Below are 26029 nucleotides of genomic sequence, written 5' to 3'. Positions count from 1 at the left end.
AGAGAATCTGGACTAATCTTGCATATCAGGAGATGTGACTGTTTTCCAAGACAGTTGTATGTTTGCTTGTGATCACTTCAGGGGAGGGAAAATATATTTTTGGGTTTTTTGTGGCTTGCATGTGAAACATTATTTCAAATTTCTTTATATGATGCTTAGCTCTTCCATAGTTTTGGCAGGAGATTGGAACAATCAGAGAAGAGCCATGTTTTCTGGGTGTCTTTCACACACTTCAGTTTCAGGCACTAGAGAAGATTATAAGCTCTTTCTTGCTCATTAGAACTGGCTAGAAAAAATTAGCCAATAGAAACTGCACCATCAGAAATGGACAACTGTAGACTTTTGCAATAAGGATGCTCTTTCTATGCCTTTGTTTAAGAATATTTCAGTGAAGTAGCTGCAGTTTGTTGCTCACTTTACAGTCAGCTCAGACCTCAGGAATATCTCTAGTCATGGTCTTAGAATTTTGCAGCAAAGTAATGTGTTGTCAGCATATTCAGTTGGAATACCAGTTGAAAGTTAACAGAATCAATCTGTAGTGGAGGGGAGCACAAAAGAACAATTTAGTCATTATCTGCATCTGACAAAGCTAAGGAATAACCATTGGTTTTGCTTCAGTTAGTTGGTGTATGTGTACTGTGTACATTCCCAATATTAATGCACTGATCTAACTTGAGAACACAGAGGAAAAAGCATGTAGTACTTCAGTTAGACTGCTTATCTAAGAAGCAGTTTGATTGGATATATTTTCCAGATGTAGATCAAAGAGATGCAGTTGTTTTTGTTTATCTGGAGTGAAGAGTTCATACGGAAGCAAGGTCTCAGTGTTTCTCTGCCATAGCACTGTATGACAATAGAGCATATAGATCTCTCCGACCTACATGTATGTAGCCAACTTGTGTACCAGTTATACTGTAGATATGTGATAGCAAGAGCCTAAGTTCCCATACAACCATTACAGACAATGCTGGAGTCTGTAGCTATAGTTTAATCAACAGAAGAATTAGCAGGTTTATTCCTAGCCTGTGTGTATGTAAGGGTGTTATGTTGTAGACAGAGGCAGGTGTATTGGATTGACAAAAATTCACTCTTAACTCAGGTGCCTGTAGTGTACTAACTGTATTTATTAATTCATGTAAATGAATGTCTGAAGTCTGTTAAAAATCTTCTCATTAAATTCTATGGGCTTGAATGTGACTGCATGATGAGTAGTTCAGAATAGTTGCTGGACCGGGGGAGTGCCAAGTGGGTTGGCTAAAGACAGTTATCAAACCATGGTGCACACAATTTCCCTAATGTATGCAAATCTGATTTTAGTGCTGACAGTAGAGTAAAATTATGGGATGTGAGGAGAGCATCTGGATGTCTGACTACGCTTGATCAACACAACGGAGAAAAGTCCAAAGCATCTTCTGAGGCAGGTAATACAGAATATAACTGGTGGTAATCCATATATAGCTAGAAGCATTCTTATATTTCATAAATGTGTTGAATACTAAGATCAGCAAGGAGAGTGGTGATAATCCAGTTGTTACCTACAGCGTAACACAGGCCAGTGGATTTTATTCAGTTATTTCTGTTATGGAGACAGACTATGTGGTTGAGGATCTGGTTTAGAGAGGTCTTCTTGGCAACAGTATTGTGTCTGTTCGAAATGTTTTTCCCCCTAAAATGGGAAATTTTGCCATCCATTTTTGGGTGGAAGAATTCCTGCTGTAGATTAGGTTTCATATCACTTCATACTTGATAAGCTGTTCCAGTAGTTAATTACCCTCCTTTAAAAACAAAGACAACACAAAAAAACCCCACAAAAGCATATTCCTTTTCCTGTTGAAATTAGTCTTGCTTCCAATGCAAGCCTCTAGAATATTTTCTGATATGTGGTGCCATAAAAACATTTCTATTCCTTTCATACTGCATAAAGTGTACAACAGAGTATAAATTTATTATTATATTTAATTTTACAGGAAGCTAAATTACAGTAATTTCAGTACAGTCAAATGCATTAATGGTGCTTTGTGTCGGTTGTTATTAGCTATGACATTAACATTTTTATGTATCTTCAGATCACATTTCCATACCTTAAAACAACCCGAAAAATCTAAATTAAAGGGAGGCTTCTGAACTTTAAATTGTAGCTCACAAATTTTGGTCAATTCTGGACAAAAGATATTTAATTTTGGCAGGCTAAAAAAGTACTTGAATAGTTGCTGCTCTGAGGTAGAAATACATGGTATTTGGAATTGAATCACAAAGTAGAAACTGTGTATCATGGGTCTGAACAAAGGGATTTATGTAGCATAAATTCCTCGAATACTGTGTTCAGTTTTGGGCCCCTCACTACAAGAAAGACATTGAGGTGCTGGAGCGTGTCCAGAGAAGGGCGACGAAGCTGGTGAGGGGTCTGGAACACAAGTCTTATGAGGAGCGGCTGAGGGAACTGGGGTTGTTCAGTCTGGAGAAGAGGAGGCTGAGGGGAGACCTTATCACTCTCTACAACTACCTGAAAGGGGGTTGCAGAGAGGTGGGTGCTGGTCTCTTCTCCCAAGTGACTAGTGACAGGACTAGAGGAAATGGCCTCAAGTTGCGCCAGGGGAGGTTCAGGCTAGATATTAGGAAAAAGTTCTTTACTGAGAGAGTAGTGAAACATTGGAATAGGCTGCCCAGGGAGGTGGTAGAGTCACCCTCCCTGGAGGTATTCAAGGAGCGTGTGGATGTGGCATTGTGGGATGTAGCTTGATGGACATGGTGCTGTGTGGTGTTGGGTGGGTTGGTTTTTGGTGTGTTGTGGCTTGTTGTTGTTGTGTGGTGGTTGGTGGTTTGTTTTTTTTTTGTTTTGGTTTGGTTTTTTTTTTTCCCCAGGTTGGACTTGATGATCTTACAGGTCTTTTCCAACCGTAGTGATTCTGTGATTCTGTGATAGTGATGAAAGATACAAGTCAGTCTGACTTGTTATGTGCAACTTAAATTGCATATAGAAAAATGCATGTAAATCTTTGTAAAGTCAAACTAATTTTCCAAAATATACAGTTAGAGGATATGTAGTTGCAGTAAGTATCTGTTTTAATAACCATGCTCTCTGCTATGTAAGTTGTGGTGTGCTAATATACATGTTTGGTTTTGACAATTTTAAATTTCATTGAAATTCAAGAAATTACTGGGATAAAAATGCTCTAAAGAAATCTAAGACTTACAAAAAAGAAAAGTCTGGACAAATATTTTCTTTTATGAAAAATGAAATTCTGTGTAACTCCCAAGATAATCAGTGCCATTTTATACATTCCTTTGAATGGCGTGTTGTCTTATTCAAGCACAACAATTTTCTTTTCAACTTTGTTTCTCTGTCTGACAGGTTCAAGATGATTTTTTGATAATCTAATAGCAATCAGATAGACTAGGATATTAAATACATTGAAATATAGCTGAACCTAAACCAAATGCAGTTAACAATTTTTTTATAAAGTATTTGAAAAACAGGTAACACTTTTTACCTAAGAGGCATGTCTAAATTGTGTGCTGCAGCATAATGCAGAGATACCTTATCCATTTATCACTGAGTTAATTTATGGGCACCATAATTAGGTTTGCTGTGGTAGCACTGAGTTGGATTTTAGCTACTTTATCATACTTAAGAACATACAGTATTGCAGGGTGAACTTAATGGAATTCATTTATAGTACTCTATAAACAATATAGAATGGAATATTCAGTTGGAAGCGACCTTACAATGGTCATCTAGTCCAACTGCCTGACCAGGTCAGGGCTGACCAAAAGTCAAAGCATGTTATTAAGGGCAGCATTGTCCAAATGCCTCTTACACACCGACAGGCTTGGGGCATCGACCACCTCTCTAGGAAGCCTGTTCCAGGGTTTGACCACCCTCTTGGTAAAGAAATGCTTCCTCTTGTCCAGTCTAAACCTCCCCTGGTGCAGCTTTGAAACATTCCTATGCATCCTGTCACTGGGCACCAGGGAGAAGAGCTCAGCACCTCCGTCTTCACTTCCCCTCCTCAGGAAGCTGCAGAGAGCAATGAGGTCGCCCCTCAGCCTCCTCCTCTCCAAACTAGACAAGCCCAAAGTCCTCAGCCGCTCCTCACAGGACATGCCTTCCAGCCCCTTCACCAGCTTTGTTGCCCTCCTCTGGATGCATTCTAGGACCTTCACATCCTTCTGAAATTGTGGGGCCCAGAACTGCACAGAATACTCAAGTTGAGGCTGCACCAATTCTGAATGCAGCGGGATGATCACCTCTTTTCACCGGCTGGTTATGCTGTGTTTGATGCGTCCTGGTATGTGTTTGCCCTCTTGGCTGCCAGGGCACGCTGCTGACGCATATGGAGCCTGCTGTCGACCAGCACCCCCAGATCCCTTTCTGCAGGGCTGCTCTCCAGCCACTCCTCTCCCAGTTCATACTTGTGCCCAGCATTACTCTGTCCCAGGTGCAGCATCCAGCATTTTGGCTTGTTAAATTTCATCCCATTGATCACTGCCCAATGATCCAATCTATCTAAATCCCTCTGCAAGGCATCTTGTCCTTCAGAGAGTCAACAGCACCTCGCAGTTTGGTATCACCAGTAAACTTGCTAACAGCTGGTTCAACTCCTGCATCCAAATCATTGATAAATATATTGAACAGAACTGGCCCTAGAATTGAACCCTGAGAAGTGCTGATGGTGACCAGTCACCAGCCAGACACTTTTATAAACCAAGAGTTAAAGTATTTATTTACTGATATGTTACCATTTAAACAGTGCTTTCAGTACTATACATTGAAATAAAAATGTGTATACAAAATAGTAATTCTTCTGTATAAATCTGAACCAGCTCTTTTTCCTGACAGCAAACACTGCTCACAATGGGAGAGTGAATGGATTATGCTACACAAATGACGGGCTTCATCTGTTGTCCATTGGTACAGATGATCGGATGCGACTCTGGAACAGCTCCACTGGAGAAAACACGTTAGTAAGTTTTCAAGGATCTTCCGTTATGTTTTTACTTGCGCTTAATTTTAAAAAGATTTATAATTTGTGCAACTGTCATTACAACTTTGGATATGTATTCATTTTTGTAAAGGATATAGCTGCTTAATTGAATCATTAGAAGATTTTATGAGCATTTTTTTCCCGATTTCTTTTCTTATTTCTACTTATTATCAAAAAATAAAACCAAAAAAAACAGAGTATGAAGAAGCCTGGATCTACTTAAAGATTGAATATGGTAACTTTAAGTTCATTACTTTGTGAGCATAGCTGAAAACTTTTCAAGCGGTAATGAAAACCTTAATATTCCGTGACACTTGGTAGACATTTTTTTTTTTATTTTTTTTTTTTTTTTTTAAGCTATTAGATGTTAGCATACCATCCACAGGGCAGTTGTCCATACCTGAGAGTTTCACTGATTGACTGCCTGGCTTTCTTGCAACTTTCTTTGTGTTTTTATGAAATCTCTCTTGTGGAGTTGTATAGCAGTGTTAGAAATAACTCTCACTCTACATTTGCATTGCAACCAAACCAGTTTCAGGGGGGTGGGATTAAATCTCTACTGCTGCTCCTGTCCTTTCTATGGCTTGTTTTTTGCCAAAGGTTGCTGTTTTAATTTTCCGTTTGGTAAAGAAAATTATTTATGTTTATTTTGAAAGAAGGACATACTAGATAATTCAGTTTCCATGGGATTTTAGCCAATAATGATTATGGTCTGTCATTGCTATCAGGAAAGCAAGAAATTTCACTCTACCTTAGAAATCTTTTACTTCTGCTGCTTAGTTGTAGAACACAGCAAGAAGAATTCCTTACAGACATTGAAATGAAGGGACTCTTCTATCTCCAAACTCCCCATATTTGCCAGCTTGTTCTCAGCACTTCATATACAGATGTCTTTCTGTCTTCGAATCATCATCACCAAAGTAGATAATACAGTTTGTTCACTCTCCTATCACCAGCTGGATCACTATTTTTTGTTTTTCTGTGCCTGTTAGTTCATTGACTTGTTTCATAGGCTATTTTGCAATTTTCTTATTTGGTGTGGAATAGCTTGATCGTGCCTTGTTTTTTCAAGTCCAGAATTATATTGTCCAGAGTACTGTATTTTGGCACACTGCCCAGACGCAGTGCTTAAAATAATTTCAAGGCACCAGGAGACAAATAAATGCATGTACAAGTAATACAAGTTCACACCATAGTCCCTTTATTTCCCCTACTAGCCAGTCCTTTTGATCTCCATAATTTTTTTCTATAACTTTCAAAACGTGTAGAAATTAAGCCACACGTATGATTTTTTTTTTGAACAATGAGCCAAATTGGGGGCCTAGTGGATTGTTTCAGTTAGTAAGAGAAATTAACATTGGAGTCATACACATCTTGCCTACATTCTTTATCACGACAAGAAATAGAAAGTCCTGATTCACTGAGTATAAGAAGACCCAAACAGAAGGAAGCAGGTTTTCTGTTTGTCTGTGTGCTCAAAGGACAAAGCCAGTTTTTAAGATCTTTCTTCAGTTCTTGTTTTGGCAGCATCCTTTCCTTTCTGTTGCTCCTCTATCAAGCAGGAACATTTACACTGAGAATATCCATATAATTTACTTTTCCCAGCCTCTACTCCTCCTTCTCATTGTACATGCCTTTGTTATGAGCAGTGTTGTGGCTTGGGAATTGCTGTTACAGCTCACATGCTGTGTAAAGGAGTTAAATTGCTCTTTTATTAGCAGAGTAGTATGCCTCTTAAAACGACAAGCATTAACAATACTTAACACAGTCAATATTTACAAACACTGTCTTTACTAAATGAGCAGTATTATCCACAAAGGACATGACATAAGCTCCATATCTCATGAAAATATCCTCTCAATATGAAAAAATATCAATCTACTTGTATGCTAATCAAATGCTCTTTGTATACATTTTTATGATGATTGAGAGAGATTTTCTCAGGACTTTTTTATTATATTTTTCTTACCTAAGTGCTCTGTGCTATGAAATAGCATACTTTAGAGCAGCAAGTAGTCTTCTTTCTTGCCTGGCTGATGCTAATGGATGCTTATATTTGCTTCAAACTTTTGACTCAGGCAATTGATGTAGTATGGATCAAGAACCTGGCAAAGCAAGTCACTTGTGTTAAAATATTTACCTGCTAAACTTTAAAAATCTGTTAGCTTATAGCCAAAAGATTTTACACTTAGGTTTTTTTTTTTTTTTAACTATAGGCCATAAGGTTTAGGTAGGGAGCTTTAAAATTAGCCCAGGGAGCTTTGCTAACATTGTACGTATAAGTGAATCTGTTTTTCAGCAGAAATTAAAAGTATAGGTTGTAGGACAATACTCTTGGAAAACAAAATATTCTATATATAATGCTATGTAGTATTAATGAATTTAAATGTAAAATACTGTTGTTTTTATTATAACAAATGTTTCTTTTAAGTCATAAAATAATGTGTGAATTTCAGGTGTTCGTAGTGAACTTCTCCCTCTTCATGAAAAAAAAGTATGTTTTATTTGTCAAAATTCTAATGCTTTGTTTTAATTAAGTTTGTTTAGAGGTAAGCTATACTGTTCTCTTTAATTTATTTCTGTATTTTCTCATGAATACACTTTTGATGTCTGATAGGACCTAATTAGACTAATACAGCCAACTGGAATATTTCCTAGCATATTTGGAAACTTTCCACTTTCAACTTTGGTGAGATTTTTATCTGTATAGGACTTTTCAAGAGCTTGAAATGTACAGACACTAATAAGCTATAGTTCTTATACTACTTTTATTTGCAAGACTTCCTACACACCTCACAAGCCAGGTCTTAAAAATGTAGCATTTGCTCCTATCCCAGCTGCCTTTATAGGGAACAGTATAGAATTTCTCAGTGGTGATTTTAGCTTTTGTTAGAAGATAGGCTTTTTTATCACTCTTAACTAGTCCAAAATAATTTCGCAAGTTATTCTTTATTTGCTTCTCCTTCATGAGTCTTTCTTCTAATCCCTTTACTTCACCCTTTACTTATGCCATCCTCTGCTTGCCCTTTAGTTATTTTCATGCAGCCTGTTCATCTCCTACTGTTCCTTGGTAAGTCAGGAGGGAGAGATGCAGAATCCAGAATCTTTCCCTACATTGCAGATGTTTTTCCTCTGTTCCTTCTTCCCCAAGCAAGGGATGACTTGCTGAGAACACCTGTGGGCTAGTTCTTGCATTGTCTAGGTTGATTCACAGAATCACTAAGATTGGAAAAGACCTGTAAGACCCAAGTCCAACCATCAGCTAACACCACCATGCCCATTAAACCATGTCCCATAATGCCTTGTCCACATGTTCCTTGAACCTTGATTCTTCTATTCTTTGCCATCCTACTGGCATATACGCTTCAGAAACATAGTTTTCTGCAACATCAGTCAACGCTGATAAACAAAGGGCACTTACAAGGTAGAAGGTAGTGTACATCAATTTTTCTTCAGTCTGTGGACTGAAGTCTTGCAGTATTGGGACCAGTACTGTTTGATATCATCAATGACGTAGTGGGATCAAGAGCACCCTCAACAAGTTTGCAGATGACACCAAGCTGGGTGGTGTGGTTGACACACCTGAGGGGAGGGATGCCATTCAGAGGGACCTGAACAAGCTCGAGAAGTGGGCCTGTGTGAACCTCAGGAGGTTCAACAAGGCCAAGTGCAGGGTCCTGCGCCTGAGTCGGGGCAACCCCCAGTATCAATACAAGCTGAGGCATGAAATGGATGAAAAGGTACTGGAAATGGTGGGTACTGGTGGATGAAAAGCTGGACATGAGCCAGCAGTGTGCACTCACAGCCCAGAAAGCCAACTGTATCCTGGGCTGCCTCAAAAGAAACATGGCCAGCAGGCTGAGAGAGGTGATTCTGCCCCTCTGCTCTGCTCTGGTGAAACCCCAACTGCAGTACTGCATCCAGCTCTGGAGTCCTCAGCACAGGGAAGACATTGACCTGTTGGAGTGGGTCCAGAGGAGGCCACAAAAATGATCAAGGGAATGGAAAGGAGGAGTTGGGGTTGTTCAGCCCAGAGAAGAGAAGGCTCTGGGCGGACCTTGTTGCAGTCTTTCCATGCTTAAACGGGGCTTATAAGAAAGACAGACAGAGACTTTTTACCGGGGCCTGTAGCAACAGGACGAGGGGCAATGGTTTTAAACTAAACAGGGATAGATTTAGACTAGATATAAGGAGGAAATTTTTTACGATGAGCATGGTGAAACACTGGAATAGGTTGCCCAGAGAGGTGGTAGATGCCCCATCCCTGGAAATATGCAAGGTCATGTTGGATGGGGCTCTGAGCAACCTGATCTGGTTGAAGATGTGCCTGCTTATTGCAGGGGGGTTGGACTAGATGACCTTTAAAGGTCCCTTCCAACCCAAACTATGCTATGATTTTATGATTTATAACTGTATTCTGTTGTGCATAAGGAGTTCTTCTAATATCTGAGAGAAAATTATTATGTTGGATCATCTAGGAAGATGTTTAAGGTGGTAATTTCTGAACCAGTTCTAATTTCAGTGATAGTTCAGGTGCTTGGTGTAGATCTGGCATGCAACAGCCTGTGCAAATTCTTAACTGTGGAACTGCTGATTTTTAGGCATATCGTTCTTTCCCTTTCTTAAAGTTGATATTAAGGAGAGTGAATTTTAATGAACAGAAAAATTAATCACTTGATAGACATTTGTAATGGGAAATCTCAAGAGTTGTATTAACATTGTAAAGCTTAATTAATTTTACTGGGTATTAAAGAAGAAATTAAATTGACCTTTTAATGTAAAGTTTTTGCCTGTAGTTTTAGTTAATAGCTAACTACATGATCCTTCATTTTACAGGTGAATTATGGGAAAGTCTGTAACGAAAGTAGAAAAGGACTCAAATTCACCATCTCTTGTGGCTGTAATCCAGAGTTTGCCTTTGTACCCTATGGTAGTACCATTGCTGTTTATACAATATTCACAGGAGAACTGATAAATATGCTTAGAGGGCATTATAATACTGTCGACTGCTGTGTATTTCAACCTAATTTTCAGGTAAGTAAAGTACAAACAATATTCCAGACAACCTGGAATATTTATGCGGATTGCCAGACTATTTGCACAAAAAGAGTTAACTTTTCAGGGATGTGCTTTAATCAAAGATCTTGACATAAGAGGGAGTTCTGTGGCTTATGTGTCAAGCAAGGAAAGTTTGGTCAAGTTCTTTCTATATTGTGTTCCTGTATTCATTTTCTCTCACATACGTAACTTGTCAATATACCTGTAGTAATTTTTTGGCTTATGTTGTTATTAATAAACCGTATGCATTAAGGCTTTTGCCTGTTTTCTGTAAGACTAAACAGGAGGCATTTTTCTTTCTCCGAGATACCTAAGACTAATCACAGTAAAAAAGAATGTGAAGTGCATTTAGGTGAGGTATTGCTATCATTACGGAGAAGCCTCTCGAGTACTTTACTGAGGTGATCTTGCTCAAATGTCTGTAGTTCTATCAATCACTGGATCTATGAACAGTTTGGATGAAGCGTTGAGAACATTATGAGCTTCTTAAATGAATCTGAGAACATTTCACCTAAGAAATACCATAGCATTACAGGGACTCAAGGTGCTGACAGCCTTTTTTTCTTTTCCTTTCCCCCTATGGTCTATTTTTCTCTTGTAATAAAAGACTTAAGGATAACAAACCTTAATTTTTTTATGAGATACTTTACAACAGATTGTGCTTATGGCCTGTGCTGTAGCAAGAGCAGAGTGGATGTTAGTATAGGTTTTAAGGTTGTTACATAGTTGCCCTCAGTTGTTGAGGATTGTACTTCATCTTTCAGCTCCTCCTTTCTCATCTTTTGTTTCTGAAATATCAAGCAGAAATATTTGAGGCAGAAAGGGCACATGGATACCTTTTCATGACCTCTCATACAATACATTATAGAAGTTAATCTGGTAGCTGTTGCTTTGAGTCCAGTAACTTTGACTGAAAAAGTGTTTCCCTATCACTGAGATGGACTTCACTGAAAATTCTGGACACATTACAGATGAGACAATAGAGCCTTGCTAGACCTGGAAAGCAGTTCCGGCGTGAATAGGCAGTGAGATGCTAGATCCACTGAAAGGTGGAATATTCACGTTATAGCTAAGACACATCTTTTCTGGACAGTTCTTGACTGGCTTAAAAAGCTGTTTGTGTTTTTAAGAATAGTTTCCCAACAAAAGTGCTAGTGTGTTTTTAAGTCGTCTTTAGTATGGTTTTTGATAAGCTGAAGAGGTAAGGCTCATTAAATCACAGAATCACTAAGGTTGGAAAAGACCTGTAAGATCATCAAGTCCGACCATCAACCAACACCACCATGCCCACTAAACCACGTCCACACGTTTCTTGAACACCTCCAGGGATGGTGACTCCACTACCTCCCTGGGCAGCCTGTTCCAATGCTTCGCCACTCTCTCAGTAAAGAAATTTTTCCTAATATCCAGCCTGAACCTCCCCTGGTGCAACTTGAGGCCATTTCCTCTTGTCCTGTCACTAGTCACTTGGGAGAAGAGACCAACACCCACCTCTCTGCAACCCCCTTTCAGGTAATGGTAGAGAACGACAAGGTCTCCCCTCAGCCTCCTCTTCTGCAGACTGAACAACCCCAGGTCTCTCAGCTGCTCCTCATAAGACTTGTGCTCCAGACCCCTCACCAGCTTCGTCGCCCTTCTCTGGACACGCTCCAGCACCTCAATGTCCTTCTTGTAGTGAGGGGCCCAAAACTGAACACAAGGTTCGAGGTACGGCCTCACCAGCGCCGAGTACAGGGGCATGATCACCTCCCTACTCGTGCTGGCCACACTATTTCTGATACAGGCCAGGATGCCATTGGCCTTCTCAGCCACCTGGGCACACTGCTGGCTCATATTCAGTCGGCTGTCAATCAACACCCCCAGGTCCTTTTCTGCAGCGCAGCTTTCCAGCCACTCTTCCCCAAGCCTGTAGCATTGCATGGGGTTGTTGCAGGACCCGGCACTTGGCCTTGTTGAACCGCATACAACTGGTCTCGGCCCATCCATCCAGCCTGTCCAGATCCCTCTGCAGAGCCTTCCCACCCTCGAGCAGATCAACACTCCCTCCCAACTTGGTGTCATCTGCAAACTTGCTGAGGGAGCACTCAATCCCTTCATCCAGATCGTCAATAAATACATTAAACAAGACCGGCCCCAAAACTGAGCCCTGGGGGACTCCGCTTGTGACCAGACACCACCTGCATTTGACTCCATTCACCACAACTCTCTGGGCTCGGCCATCCAGCCAGTCTTTTACCCAGCTAAAAGTGCACCTGTCTAAGCCATGAGCCACCAGCTTCTCCAGGAGAATACTGTGGGGAACAGTGTCAAAGGCTTTACTAAAGTCCAGACAGACAACATCCACAGCCTTTCCCTCATCCACCTGGCGGGTCACCTGGTCATGGAAGGAGACTAGGTTGGTCAAGCAGGACCTGCCCTTCATGAACCCGTGCTGGCTGGGCCTGATCCCTTGGTTGTCCTGCACGTGCCCTGTGAGCGCCCTCAAGATGAACCTCTCCATAATCTTCCCCGGCACCGAGTTCAGGCTGATAGGCCTCTAGTTCTCCAGATCCTCTTTCCGGCCCTTCTTGTAAACGGGTGTCACATTGGCAAGCCTCCAGTCACCTGGGACCTCCCCCATTAACCAGGACTGTTGATAAATGATGGAGAGTGGCTTGGCAAGCTCCTCTGACAGCTCCCTCAGCACCCTTGGGTGGATGCCATCAGGCCCCATAACTTGTGAGTGTCCAGGTGGCATAGCAGGTTGTTAACTGCTTCCTCCTGGATCATGGGGAGTTTATTTTGCACTCAAATGTCACTGTAAATCATGTTTTCCAGCCCTGGAAATGCATATCTCTTTATAGTGTCTCTGTCTTGGCTTTTAAGATCCTTAGAAAAGGATCACTTGTGTGTGAGCATGCACACAAGATCTGCATCAGTCACTATAGCTATAGGTTTATGTTGGCAACAGCTTCATTTGTTTGTTGTGATTCCTGATTCTCTTTCAGAATCACCCTTTTCCAGAGTACAGTTCTATATTCTAGAAGTGTGACTGGTTTTTCTTTTTCTTTAAATGCTCTGCTTTTAGTTGTATTAAATTGTTACTGATGGAGTAACATTACTATAGTCAGTGTGTCAACACCAAAGGTAGTGGTAGTGTTATTTTGACTAGTTGTATTCACACATATATTTCCAAATAGCTCATTCTGTCTTGAGACGATTAAGTACGTTCATCAGTGTTCATATAGTTCCAATAGAAATTATGATTTTACAGTTAAAACTTACTTTCTGAGAATGCAGTCGTTTGTAAAACTTATAGTTACCTCTTCTATTTTACTCTTGCAAGCAATGTTAATATGTTACAAAGTTATTCACCGGTATCCATTTCTATTTTCAGCTACTAGTTGTAAATAAAATCAGTTTTGCTTGACAAAGCCCGCTTTGCTGCAAACCATGTTGACTGATGTTGTTTATATTCCTGTGTATTAACTCTACAGCAACTGAATCATTTAATCACCTTTTCCATTGTCTTGTTTAGGATTAAAGAAATGTCAGTTCATTTGTAACTGTATCATTCCACTTTTTTCTTTTTTTTTTTTTCTGAATGGCATTATTAGCACACCTTCAGCTTTGTAGTATTTCAATATGTATTAAATCATAATTAACTTAAGCAAGCCAGAAGTTTTCTTAGACAACTCTTCTAGGTCTCTCTGATATAAGTTATGCATCTACTGGTGAAATGTGTAGCAGATGGCTTTCTAACATTTTTCTTACTCACTAGCACATTTCAAATGAGTTCCTATCTTCATAGGGAGCAAGGTCTACATCTTTTCTGCATAGTTTCTACCATTTCCATCTAGTAGTGAGTCTCTGTCATTGTTAAGAGTTTTCTTTGTATTAATAGTCTTCTAAATTTTTTCTGCTGTCTTTAACCCTGCTGAGTGATTTTTGTCCTACCCACCCCAAATCTGGTCCTTACATTTTCTTACCATTTTTTTTCTATGTTCAAAACTTCTGATTGATGTTGGTTGCTGCCAGTCCCTCACATTCTTTCTGTTCATTAACTGTATTTTAATCACTATCTTTGTTTCACCTCATAACTGGAATAGGCTCTAAAAGGAACTTTAACTTTGCACCAATTATGTATTTGAGGTGTTTGCTCAGAACCATATAATCAAAGATGATCACTGATACCCAAGCAACTAGCTATTTGCAATCCAGTGATATTGGTCTTTATCTGTTCTTATGAGGTCCAAATTAATTAGCAGGTTTGTGTGGAATACCTTTTGTGTTTGAGATATTTTGTGGAGCTGTCTCCACAGAGTGGTGTGATTTAGTTAATGTGTGTATATATGCCTTTTGAGATCCTGGGAATAGAGCCATAAAATCTACTATATTATTGTTGGCCTAAATTGTTCTTACGTAAATATCTCTGAAAGTTAATAATATGTTAGTCTGCTTGAGTAATAACAACTGCAGAATTTGGCCCTTTAGTAAGACCCAATAATTTAATAGGAGGTTGGTAATTTCAAGGATGGTGTGGAAGACGAAATCTTCATTGTGCAATCTTTTAGATCATGTTTACTGTTAGATCTAATATGCTAGATAACATTGTGCCATATTAGCCGCTTAAAATAATTTAAGTAAACAAACAAGACCTATGTTTCCCTTTCATAAAAAGAAATGGAGTAAAGCACCATGCACAAATAGCATGTCGTAAAATATTAGATATGCATCAGGAAACAATTTTGCTTTAAATTGTAGCTACTTCTATCGTTCAAGAAATGCCAGTGATATCTGCAAAGGTATTTGACAAATCCAGTGGTAGGCTAATAAATAAAGATAACTGAAAGTTAAATTAGGTTTTGTTTGAAATCTCTCCTCAGACTCTTAAAGCATAATATTTCCATATATATTGTACCATAAACATGCATGGAGCATGTTTGTAGTACACTATATATCTGTGTCCTATACTGTATCATAAACATGCATGGAGCTCACTGGTTCTTCTTTTGACTGACTTAAGGTATGAGTCACCATTTCAGATTGCAATAATTCATTTTAAGTGTTACTTAATGCAGTGGATATTAACTGAAGATCTTGCAATGCTAGGATCAGAAAGTAAAACAAGTGGTAATAAAGATTAAATGGATCTATGCTGATATCACTATGACATTGCTCACAAGGAGAGATTTTGGCATGGGAAGAGGTTTTAAAGCTCTAGTGATATTCCATATCATGTCAAAGACAGGAGGCCTGAGTAGAGCACTGCTGACAGGGTAAAGTGGGATTTGACCTATACCTTGGTGTAACTTTGATCTGTCATCTTTTAAGCAAGATAGTAGGATGTTTCTCTCTCCTACAATTACAAGCTCTAATTTTGTATGTGTTTTATGCATTAATAACTTCATGCATGGGACCAGTTTTACAAAAGTGAATATGTCAGCTCTCTTGAATAAGATTAGCCACGTAAATGGGTATTTATAGGAATTAGGCACAAAGATCCTGCACCAACTGTCAATGTAATTCATGCAGTTCTAGTATTAAGTATAAATCATATAGGACACTTTCTGCAAGACAGAACTGTAATAATTTGTTGAACTTATGTTGAATCAATGTATTAATAATGTGCAAGTATGCACAGAGTTGCTAGTTTAAGTGTAAAAGCCAACATGAAAGGCAAGGCTTTCATACTGTCGGCCTGAATACAGAAAAAATACTTCATATGTTTCACTCAGGCAGTTTAAACGCATGGCAATACTCAAGTGTTAGACATCGCATATAATACTCAAGAGTATGATTCAAGATTGAAAGCATATGAGAGTATTTTCATGTGTGTTCATTTAAGTAGTGCTTTGGAAAATAAAGCATTATTAGTGCAAAATTTACAGCAAAGATGGTGCGGTATTTCTTATTAGCAAAATTTCCTCAGTTTAAAATGACAGAGAAGTCTGTATTGCCTTTAATAAAGAACTAAGAAAACTAAGCTGTATTTGACTGTTAGCTGTTTGGTGTAGAGACTGTTTGCTTCCATGTGTTTGCAGGGTGCCTTGCACAATGGGATTTCAATCCTTAGCCATTACCATAATAAATAGAGTTATTTATACTAAAAATAATAATTGTTCTTTCCGATCTCAGCCTTCCCAATAGGATACAGGCTTCAAATTGTTCTTTATTTGTTCTTTTCCTTCCCTAGGTACACTGAAACTACGTTTACTTAATACTTCTTTGTTCCATACTTATGCACTCTTCTAACACGCATTACTAGATGCTTTGGAGTTGATTTGTATTTTTTAATTATAATAAAAAATCTTTTCCTTTTTTTTTTCTTCCTTACTTCTCCGTTGAACATAAATCACCTCTAAAGCTTCCTAACTGTTAAAATAGGTGTATTTTCAGTAAACAAGAGAGAGGGAAGAAGAAAAGTTAATTTAAGCAATAAAGTTCATTTAAATGTGGGTAGTGCTGTTTTGATGAGCAATCTGGGAAAAATAAAACTTAATCATTTTGGTTTGGCTTATCATTTAAAATACTGTTTATCAAGATTATAGTACAAATTAGAAGTTGCATATTTGTCTTTATTTTTAAATAAGTATTTCATACACTTTTTCCCAACAGTCTATCTATGTCACTGTTCAGTAAATTTGTGTGAAAGTAATTTTTGCTTGCTTTCTTAAAGGAACTTTATAGTGGTAGCAAAGACTGCAATATCCTTGCATGGATACCAGCTCTTCGAGAGCCAGTTCCTGATGACATTTCTGAACAGGTAATGAATTTCTGAGTTTGAACTATACTTTTTATGGCTGTTATATTTGGGGGGGGGTGGGGGGTGGGGGGGGTGGAAATTAAATATGAAGTATGTGTTTCACCATCAAAATTTGTACCAATTCCTAGTTAAGAGGAGAATCACCTGTTGTTTCTGTGCAATCTTGTGATTGTTGCGGGGTTTCGAGAGGACATTTTCTTTCATAGTTTAGTAAAATCTTCTGCAGACTTCTAGCTTCTCACTTAATTAAATGTAGTACTTGTCATTTGGCTATCAGTCTTTCAACCTCTACTTTAGCTTCCTTAATTTCTGTACTGTTTTCTATGTTTTATGCTATTTTGGAATTGGAAAGGTGCCAACGATTCTATTTTAAATTGTTTAAGAGTATACTGTGTATTAAACAGTAAGATTAGGGATGCCACACTTCATACCCAAGTATTTTTGATGCTGAAATAGAATAAAGAAGATTCTAAACAAGCTGCTTTAGTGTCTGAGGCAAGACGTTCAGGCTGTTATAGGGAAGATCATATGTAACACTTTGCCAAGAGAGTACTTTCTCTTTCTTAGTATTAGAGCTGGGCAATAAAAATAGCAGTGAACAGTTTGAGGGGGAAAAAGTCTAGATTTTTAAGGAACTGAAACTATTCACAGAATCAGAGTTTGGCAAACTGTACTAATGTTAAAAAATCAGGATATATTAATGTTTTGGCTCATAGCATACAAAAATTCCACTTCTAAAAATTTGTGAAATGATCCATTTTGGATGGGGAAAATTATAAGAAGCATAAAATTTTTGTAACATTTGCTTTGCTTTGTAGGTCAACTTATTTCAAAACTATCCTACACTTAAGCGAAAAAGAAAAAAGTAGTTTCAAAGGTTGGATATCCTCCTAAACCCAAAATGTGTTCAGTGACCTGAAATGAACATTTTTGCTTTAACTGAGAATTTTGATGTGTGTGATTTGTTTTTTCTTAGTCTGAAAAACAAAAACAAACCCATAGCAATAAGATTATTTACCCAGCTCTGATTAGAACTGCCCCTTTAAATTTGACATGGTGGAGGCATGTAATATGTGCCATTGTTTTGAAATCTGTTAAGCTGCAGCTGCTGTTGGCAAATGTTGTAGATGAGCACTGCCTCTGAAAGAAGCAGTTCTGCTGTCCAGAGGCCACTAGTTCCTGCTCCCTCTTATGTGCTAGAACAGCCGTTTGAGTGCCTGTATGACCAGAATCTGAAGCCAAGACAGAAGTAACAACAAAAAAAAAATTTACCGTGAGTCAAAACTGTGATTCAGTGCACTGCATAGCTGGACAAACCCTTTAGCTTGACCCTAGGTGGGCTAAGGTGAGAAATAGTTGTTGGATGTGGATAGAGGCCAGGACTACTTCTTGAGACAGTAGTGCTCAGTTAAGCTGGGCCAGGGAAATTATGACTTAAAACCGGTGACTCAAAACAAACACAGTAATATCTGTTATATTTTATACCAGACACTTGTAAAACTTCCAGTCAGTGCTCCAGGTGGCGTTTTTTTGTTGTTGAAATTGGAATTAAATAGAGTACTCTTTCTTTTCGTAATTTATCCTGTTTCTAATCAGCAGAATAGCCAAAGAAGTGGTTAAAAAAAAAAAACCTAGTATCCATGAGAGACACAATAGTTTGCCTACATATAGTAATTTAAGAAATGCCTTTAGCATTGCCCTTATTTGATTTTAGCATTTTTAATTAAGCAAACCACTGAGAGAATTTCTATTTTCTTTAGCGTCTGCCTCAACAGCATTTAAATCCAGCATATGAAGACGCATGGAGCAGCAGTGGTGAAGAAGGCTGAATTTCAATTACGTGCTGATATAAAATTGACATTCAGGCACTGTGTTCACGGACTTTATCTACAGAATTGGATTTTATCAGATTATTACAACTGGATTTTTGGTGCAGTTATGTTAGAGCAATGTCTTTCAGAAATAAGTTTCCACTCTTCTCTCTGTTCTTTCTTCACTGTTACAGTTAAATCTAAAGGTTTACTTTTTCATACTTCCTGACTTTTATACTTACCCTTACGCATTGGTATATTTTATTCAGTGTTGAAGAGCTGACAAAGAAAAAATAAAAGCCCTTGGGACCAGTTAATATTGCATTATTTCTGGTAACACTAATACATAAGGAGATAATCCCTATGTTTCCAAGAGACATGATACAGAGGATTTCCCTGAGCTAGTCCTCCTTCAGGCATACTTCCAGCTTATTTTTATCAATGTCTAGAGGGACCATACTGCATCCATTTTCAAGTGATGACATGCTGTGGGAGCCAACAGGATTTTGTGCCCGGTCTTTTGCATTTTCAGTTTTGTGTAAGTTTCTCCATAAATGCAATACTCATTTCACAAAGAGGTATAGCTGGGATCATCTATTCAAGTATTTATATGGTGACCCAATCAACTAGTATCTGAATCTGTCCCAGAAAGTTAAGAATAGAAACTACTTTAATTAGAGTTTTTGTTGTTCCTGTTAGCTGGTTTTTAAGATCTGTCTTCTATGTGTGAATGTCTCATACTTCCCTAGCCAGCATGAAGAATTCCTGGACTGAAACAAACTTGAGGTATAGTGCAAGGCAGAGACTGAATCACATTTCAAGCTTTCATCTGAATTTGTGGTCCTAATGCCTGCTCTGTTTTGGAAAGGGAGGAACTTTGTGGGGTTATTGTCTCATCTCAATCACTCACTTGGTACTCACCAGTCTGAGAGCTGAGTTAGAGCTTCCCATCAGATGTAGATGCAGTCTACAAAGAAAAATTTCCTTCTGGAAAAATTTCCCTCTGGAACAGAGCAGATACTAGGACTACAAATTCAGACAAAAGGAAAAAATACTGTACAAATAAATTAAAGATAATTCAATCTTTGTATAGTGTGTATTATTGCTATGATTGGTATGCATTTTATTTTAATACCTACACAAGATATAGGCTGTCAGTTCCTGTATCAATCTGGAGTCTAGCATTGTAAAATGATAGCAAGTGAGGACTGGGCATATCAAGGGGATGTTGTAATTAAACAGTCTTCATATGTACTGCATATTTGCTGGGAGAGACACAAAATTTAAGTTGCACTATTAAGTGGATAGCTGCAGGGTGGAAGACTTCCAGAAGTTTCAGGTGAAGTTAAGGATCAGCCTGACACTGTCACTTCACAGGAATAGAGAAGAGAATTTTCTATTTCTTCAAATGATAGTTTTCACTACCAGTGGTGGCTGTTCCCTCTAAAATTGGAAAAACTGGAGAACAAATTTGAAGAAAGATTACTCATTTTTATGTGTAAAAAGAAAATAGCTAGATCTTAGCACAGGAGCTATCTTAAAATCTGTGGCAGCTTCCGTTAAGTAGGTGGCAGATTGGAAATGTGAGAGCAGGTGAAGAGGAAGCCATCAAGATGGGAGGTGAGGGAATGAAAGTTAGTGGACTCTGGGCACAAAAAAAAGGTTAGGCCAGATTTTATGAAAAGTTATACAGGAAGAAGTGGTAAAATCTCAACGCTGGATGGAGCAGAGCTTGCAGCTCTGTATCATGGAGGCTGCTGGTCTTAGATATGGTGACAGGAGACAAGGCAGTGAGAACATTTTAAGGGAAACTAAGTAATTCAGTTTGGACTAGTGAAATGGCATTTAAGAAATGATGGGGAGAAAGGCAGAAATGTGAATTTGGGTAAAGAAAGATCATGGAGAAGGAGAATCTACAAATGAGGCTAAACAACAAAGCTGGCAGCTGTTTTATATTGCACAAAGTTATAAAACGGAGAAATACTTTAATATGGCAGTTAGTGCTGCTGATTTTCAAAGATTTCTGCAATACTTCAGCTATGCTTTTGTTTAACTAAGCCTCTTTCTAGATAAACCAGACCTTGGTCATTTATGTGATGACTCCTGTTAACGACTGTAAGATTTTAAGAAGCTGCAGGTGACTGGGAAAAATAATGATGAACATAGGTCAGTTATAAAATGAAATTAATATTTAAATGCTGGGTTTTCAAGACAACTCTCTTCTACCGACTTCAACAAACAAACGCTGCAAGTGTGGGAACTAATGAGCTGCTTCTTCATAGAAAAATATTGCCCTGGGTCTAAGAGAGTTAACAAGCAGCCATGCCAGCCAAATGGAAATGGAGAAGAAAGGGGAGGACAGGCCAAAAGACTGCCCAGAGAGGTTGGGTGATATTTCAAAAGCAAACACAACTACCCCTTTTAAGCAGAAGAGCTTGATGAATAACACTGAATGAGTGAAAGGCTGAGGAGCTCAGTGTAGAGACAGGCCAGGATTAACTCCTGGCTTGGAGAGCTGTGTGGGCATGGGTGTGTGCAGCAGAGAAAGGAGATGCAAATTAACAGCAGTGATTACGAACAGCCTGCTGGGGAGAAAGAGAGAGGAGGGAGGACAAGCAGGGCACTACTTGTGCCTCTTGGGGCACAAGCAGGGCTCTACCTTCCCTTCTGTAAACTAGAATGGCTCCTTTGTTCCCTTTCTCTATCTTCATTTTTCTTCTGCCTGTCAAGCTTAATGCTTGAGCAGTCTCGTGACCACTTTCCACCCTTTGACTTGCAACGTTTTTCTTCTCTCTAGCAGGAAAAGAAAACCTTTGCTGGCACAGTTTTCAAGGCCCCTGGAATATATAATACGCCTTCCTACTGATACAAGATGTACCTGTGAGACCTTATAGGGCACACAGAGCAAGCCTCCTGAAGTACTGAGACCTATAATCCAACACGGGGGAATTCTGCTAGGCAGCGATATAATTCTTATACCCCAGAGTTCCGCATGTCTCGCAGGTATCTACGTTTAATGTAGTGGCCCATCACTGAGTGTTATTTAAATTACTTTGATATACTTCATTAGTCAACCTAAACTTCAATAGCTATCCACAGTGGCGGAACAGGATAAAGCAGCTGTTCCAAACATTCATTTAGGCCCTCAGGTATATTAGCTGTCTGCAAAACAATTAAATGTTCTGGAAACTTTCTTTATAAACAATGATGAATAGAATTCAGATGGCAAAGTTCCACGCAACTCTAGAGATGCATTTTTTTTCCTTGGGAAACAATTTATGCACTACCCTGAGAACATGCAATACACTCCAAGTAAGTGCCGAATGTGACCATTTCCCACACAAGATGCGCAGAACAACTGCTCAGTATAAGGCTCCTGTTGCACTAGTGGCAGCGCAAAACCACAGAACAGCATCAGACTGTTTGGATACTTAAGATGCTTAGCTTCAACTCACATAGGCCATAATGCATGATTCAGCTACAAAAATATATTCTCTGGGCCATACAATCCACCTGGAAGAACTAGTGATGGGCAAAAGAAAGGAGCTGCATTCAAATCTGCTGTTTTATAAAGTCCCAAAACATTTTTTACATGTTTGCTAGCATGAGAATCATAATCAGCTGCTTTCCTGAGGTGTTACAGAACAGTGTAGGAGGTGATAGCAACAGTAATTAAGTGTTGAGCAACACGAGACACTCCCTACTGACTACCGCAAAACATGAGAACTTTATATTCTTACCATACACCTACTGTTTGGTATATCTTTTATCACAGCAAACATGGGCTCCCCAAACTGCTGCATTCAATGTGTGCAGTTGACACAGCACATCTACAGAAAATAGGAAAGACGCTTACTAACACAGTAACAAAGTAGTCTAGCTGCGGCAGTATCAAGCTCCGTGTAGGTGAACTGATGCAGCATCCCAGCAAGGTACGTTAGCCTGTGGTGGGCTTGCTCACGTAAACTGGGGTTAGCATCTCTCTATTACGCTGCTGCCTGCAGAACAGACGTACCCTAAGTTAGAGGAAAGGATGCTCTTTTTTCTCTTTCTTTCTCCCAGGCTGCCCCCCTTTCTTAAAATGGCACTGACAGATTAAAGATCCACCATACAGACCAAGATATATTTGTGTGGATGTGCCTGCAGACAGGCATTAATAGCTGCAATTCCTTCAGAGACCATCCTGAACTACTAACTGAGAGGATTAATAGTCAACTTCCAATTCTAAATACAAATTGAATTGGCTGGCTACCAAATGTAAGCTTATTTTTTGCCAATGATCTCCAGCAAGAGTGTAATATATTTCTTCATTTATTATGAACATGTTTTTTGAGCTAACTTTTCTGAAAATATGATTCCAAAGTTTCTTAGACTGTTTTAGTAATTCTGTTGGAGGCTAAGACCTGTAACTAATATAAAGCAAGTATCCTGTTAAAGAAATGCTTTGCAGTTAATAAAAAAGGAAAATGCTCAGTATCTTTCAAATGTGGCTCCTGAAAACAGCAAAAAAAAGAAAAAAGGTTTTAATAACCCCCCTTTTCTCTGCCCCCCACATTAATCTATTTTGTATTAAACAAATGCATATTATTTTTGTTGCTGAATAAATTACCCCATTCTTGCTTAAACATGTTACTGTAGATTACAAACATACGGCTGTAAAAATAACTGGTTGGACTGATTTAAACTACTGATTTTAATCTCCGATTTGGCAAGAGGAAGTTTACTATAAAACCCATTTAGGATCACAGATGCATCTCTGTCCCTCAGCTGCAAGAAAAGGGGGGATTTGTAATCTTCCAAGCGTAGAGACCTCAGTGAATGGCTGAAAGACTCCTTCTTAGCACAAAGCTAAACTGCATAACGAAAAATATCCTCATTTCTTTCTGCCTCAACTTGAAAGCAAATGGTGATAAAATTAAAATTAAGAACAAAGCTGTATGCTTATGCAATTACAAAATTATTTCATATTTAAATGCATTAATAATCCTAAATAGTTTTTTGCAGTCTCTTGGGCTTGGTGGAATTTGGTAGGACTGGGGGTGGTTAAGCATTGCCAGCATGGTGGATTGCATTGGTTAGCTGTCATCTGGGCAGAACGTGTGGGCTGGTGGGTAAGACTGACTGCACAGCACAGAGATATGATTAGAAGGGATGAAGCTGTGGGGAGTAGTTATGCACCTGCCTGAATTCTTGGCCACTCAGTCATCCCTTTTTAACCTCCATTCCCACTGTTTTATTAAATTGACAGAAAACAAAAACAAGGGGAGGATGGAAGAAGGCATGTCCATTTTATAACTCAGCTTTAACCACACAAAAGGACTTTATTGATATGTTTTACGTACTTTTGTTTAGTTAGGTATTATCAGCATTAACTGCTGTCCACTGAAATGAAGATACTGCCTTCAAGAACATCTCTCAGGTATCAAAACCTCAGCACACGTCTTAGTGGCTAAGCCTGTGGCCAGTACTCAAGCTCTCTTTTTTATGAACTACTTTAACCATGTTAGTTCCTATGTTTTACATGCCAAAAATATGTATCTGAGCAATTCCCATGGTTTAACTGATATGCCCATAACTTGACTATGTATCTCAAGCTTTACTTGTACTAAGCTAAGAGTAGGCTTAACCATTCATTGTGGCAGATCCCAGGCCTGAGGAGCTTACAAGTCTCAACTGTATGCACTAGACCTTTACCTGCATTAAAAACTAGGTAGGAAGAAAACCGAGAACTATCCTCCAACGGTGCCAAAGCAGTGGTATTTTAAATATATTTATATCTTGTGTGCGCATATATATATGTGTGTGTGTGTATACATATATCTCTCTGTATTTCCATTCAAGGTAGGATAAGGAGTATAACACAAGGGTGAACATAAGAGAAAAAAAGGTAACAGTCAATTCTATTGATGTTCCCAAATCTAAGAATTTTTCAGCTTTACAATGACAGAAGTCTTAAATTCTGGGCCTTAAGCTAACTGAGCATATGAGGAACTCATTCTTGATTAAAAAAAAACAGATGTCTTCTGCAGTGAGAAGTTTGGCCTGACTACAAATCCAAACAATGCAAAAAAAGGTGGCAAACAAATCCCTACATTTTTAGTCTTGTTGGCCTGTGTGTAAGAGTGAGTATACTGGGGATAGAGAAAAGGGCAAAGGGAGGTAAGCACATGGGGTTAACTTGTTACTCCCAATACTTCGGAGTTAACCATGTTTAAATTCTCATGTGCTAATGCTTTCTTCCAGGTCTGTGTACAGGAGGAAAAAAAAAAACCCACCAGGTTTTTGCTCGGATGTCTCAATACCAGATTCTTTCTGAGCATCATAACGTAGACATAAATAATCAGAGTCCTATCTTACTGTCTCTACAGAACTCAACTTTCACTGAAGCTGAAGGAGGCTTGTCTTTGGCTCTCTGGATTTATTCAGCTGGGCTGGCTTAGACTGACTCCCACCTCCATTGTTGCCTAAGGCTAGAAGGGAAAGGAAATTCTTTGATCTCTTGCAAGAACAAATAAAATCTTTTCCCTCTTTTGGTACCTGCTGTTTCAAGCTCAAATAAAAATCTCTGCCTTGGCAAGCAAAGCAAGTCTTGTAAGCAATAGTCAATTCCCAGAACAGCCTAAAAAGAAGAAAGCACTTCTCTGCGTATTCTGATACAGAGTATGGCTACTAAATCCCAGTACCACTACTGCAATAACAGTACAGTACATTCCAGCTTAAGCTCTCTCTTTAAACTCTCAACTTTCTTACTGTTTATAACAGGAACCTAGAATGCAGCTACAAGCTAGTTGCCTCTTAAGTGAGTAACTTTATTTCAACATGAATATAGCACCCCTTTTGACACCTCACTGGATTGTCAAATGTAGTTTTCTTCTGACTGACATAAGGATGGGAAGTGCAATTAATTCTATACTACCCCACTTGCTGCATTTCAGGTTCTGAAAGAGCTCTGATACTATAAAAATACATACTATACCATAGAAGCAAAATAGCCATAAATGAAGGTGAAGACTCAGATTTAATTATCACATTTAACTTACACACATGCAACTGACACCATTGGCTTAGTACTTGGTTCTTTCCAGTGAAAAATACACAGCATACCTTCACTGTCCTTTAAAATTTTTAATTTTGAAGATACCAACCCTTTACTTTTAATTAAGTACAGCCACCATAAGAATGCACCAGAAATAAAATAAAAAAAAATAATCTTTTTTCCTAGAAAAACTTAAATAACAAATTTACCACATTTACAGAAAACTAGAAGTACTGAAGGAAATGAGAACATATATGCCACTACTCAAAGTAGAATTTTCACAGAAATTGGTGTTTGAGATGCTGGCTAGTACCAAGAGGTTTCAAACCTCACAAACTAAACATCACCTATCAGCTACTGCCATTATACAGAAGGTTTGTAGGTGCTGGATTAT

The 26029-nt window shown here is 38.7% G+C and overlaps 1 protein-coding gene across 2 annotated transcripts in view; it reads left to right on the top strand.

Moving 5' to 3' along the window:
• The window catches only part of ERCC8 (ERCC excision repair 8, CSA ubiquitin ligase complex subunit), a 31819-nt gene extending 12940 nt beyond the window's left edge, over positions 1–18879 (top strand). For both annotated transcript variants that reach the window (XM_059833858.1, XM_059833859.1), the window contains 5 exons: positions 1318–1421; positions 4841–4965; positions 9822–10019; positions 16702–16788; positions 18549–18879. In XM_059833858.1, coding sequence (XP_059689841.1) covers positions 1318–1421; positions 4841–4965; positions 9822–10019; positions 16702–16788; positions 18549–18617 — 583 coding nt within the window. In that variant the 3' untranslated portion in view covers positions 18618–18879. The remainder of the gene's footprint in view (positions 1–1317; positions 1422–4840; positions 4966–9821; positions 10020–16701; positions 16789–18548) is intronic.
• The last annotated feature ends 7150 nt before the right edge of the window (positions 18880–26029 follow it).

The sequence above is a fragment of the Gavia stellata genome, chromosome Z, assembly GCF_030936135.1.
Source record: "Gavia stellata isolate bGavSte3 chromosome Z, bGavSte3.hap2, whole genome shotgun sequence".
In the NCBI taxonomy this organism is placed as follows: domain Eukaryota; kingdom Metazoa; phylum Chordata; class Aves; order Gaviiformes; family Gaviidae; genus Gavia; species Gavia stellata.
The sequence above is the reverse complement of the archived record's forward strand: the minus strand, read 5'-3'. Positions and strand labels throughout refer to the sequence as shown.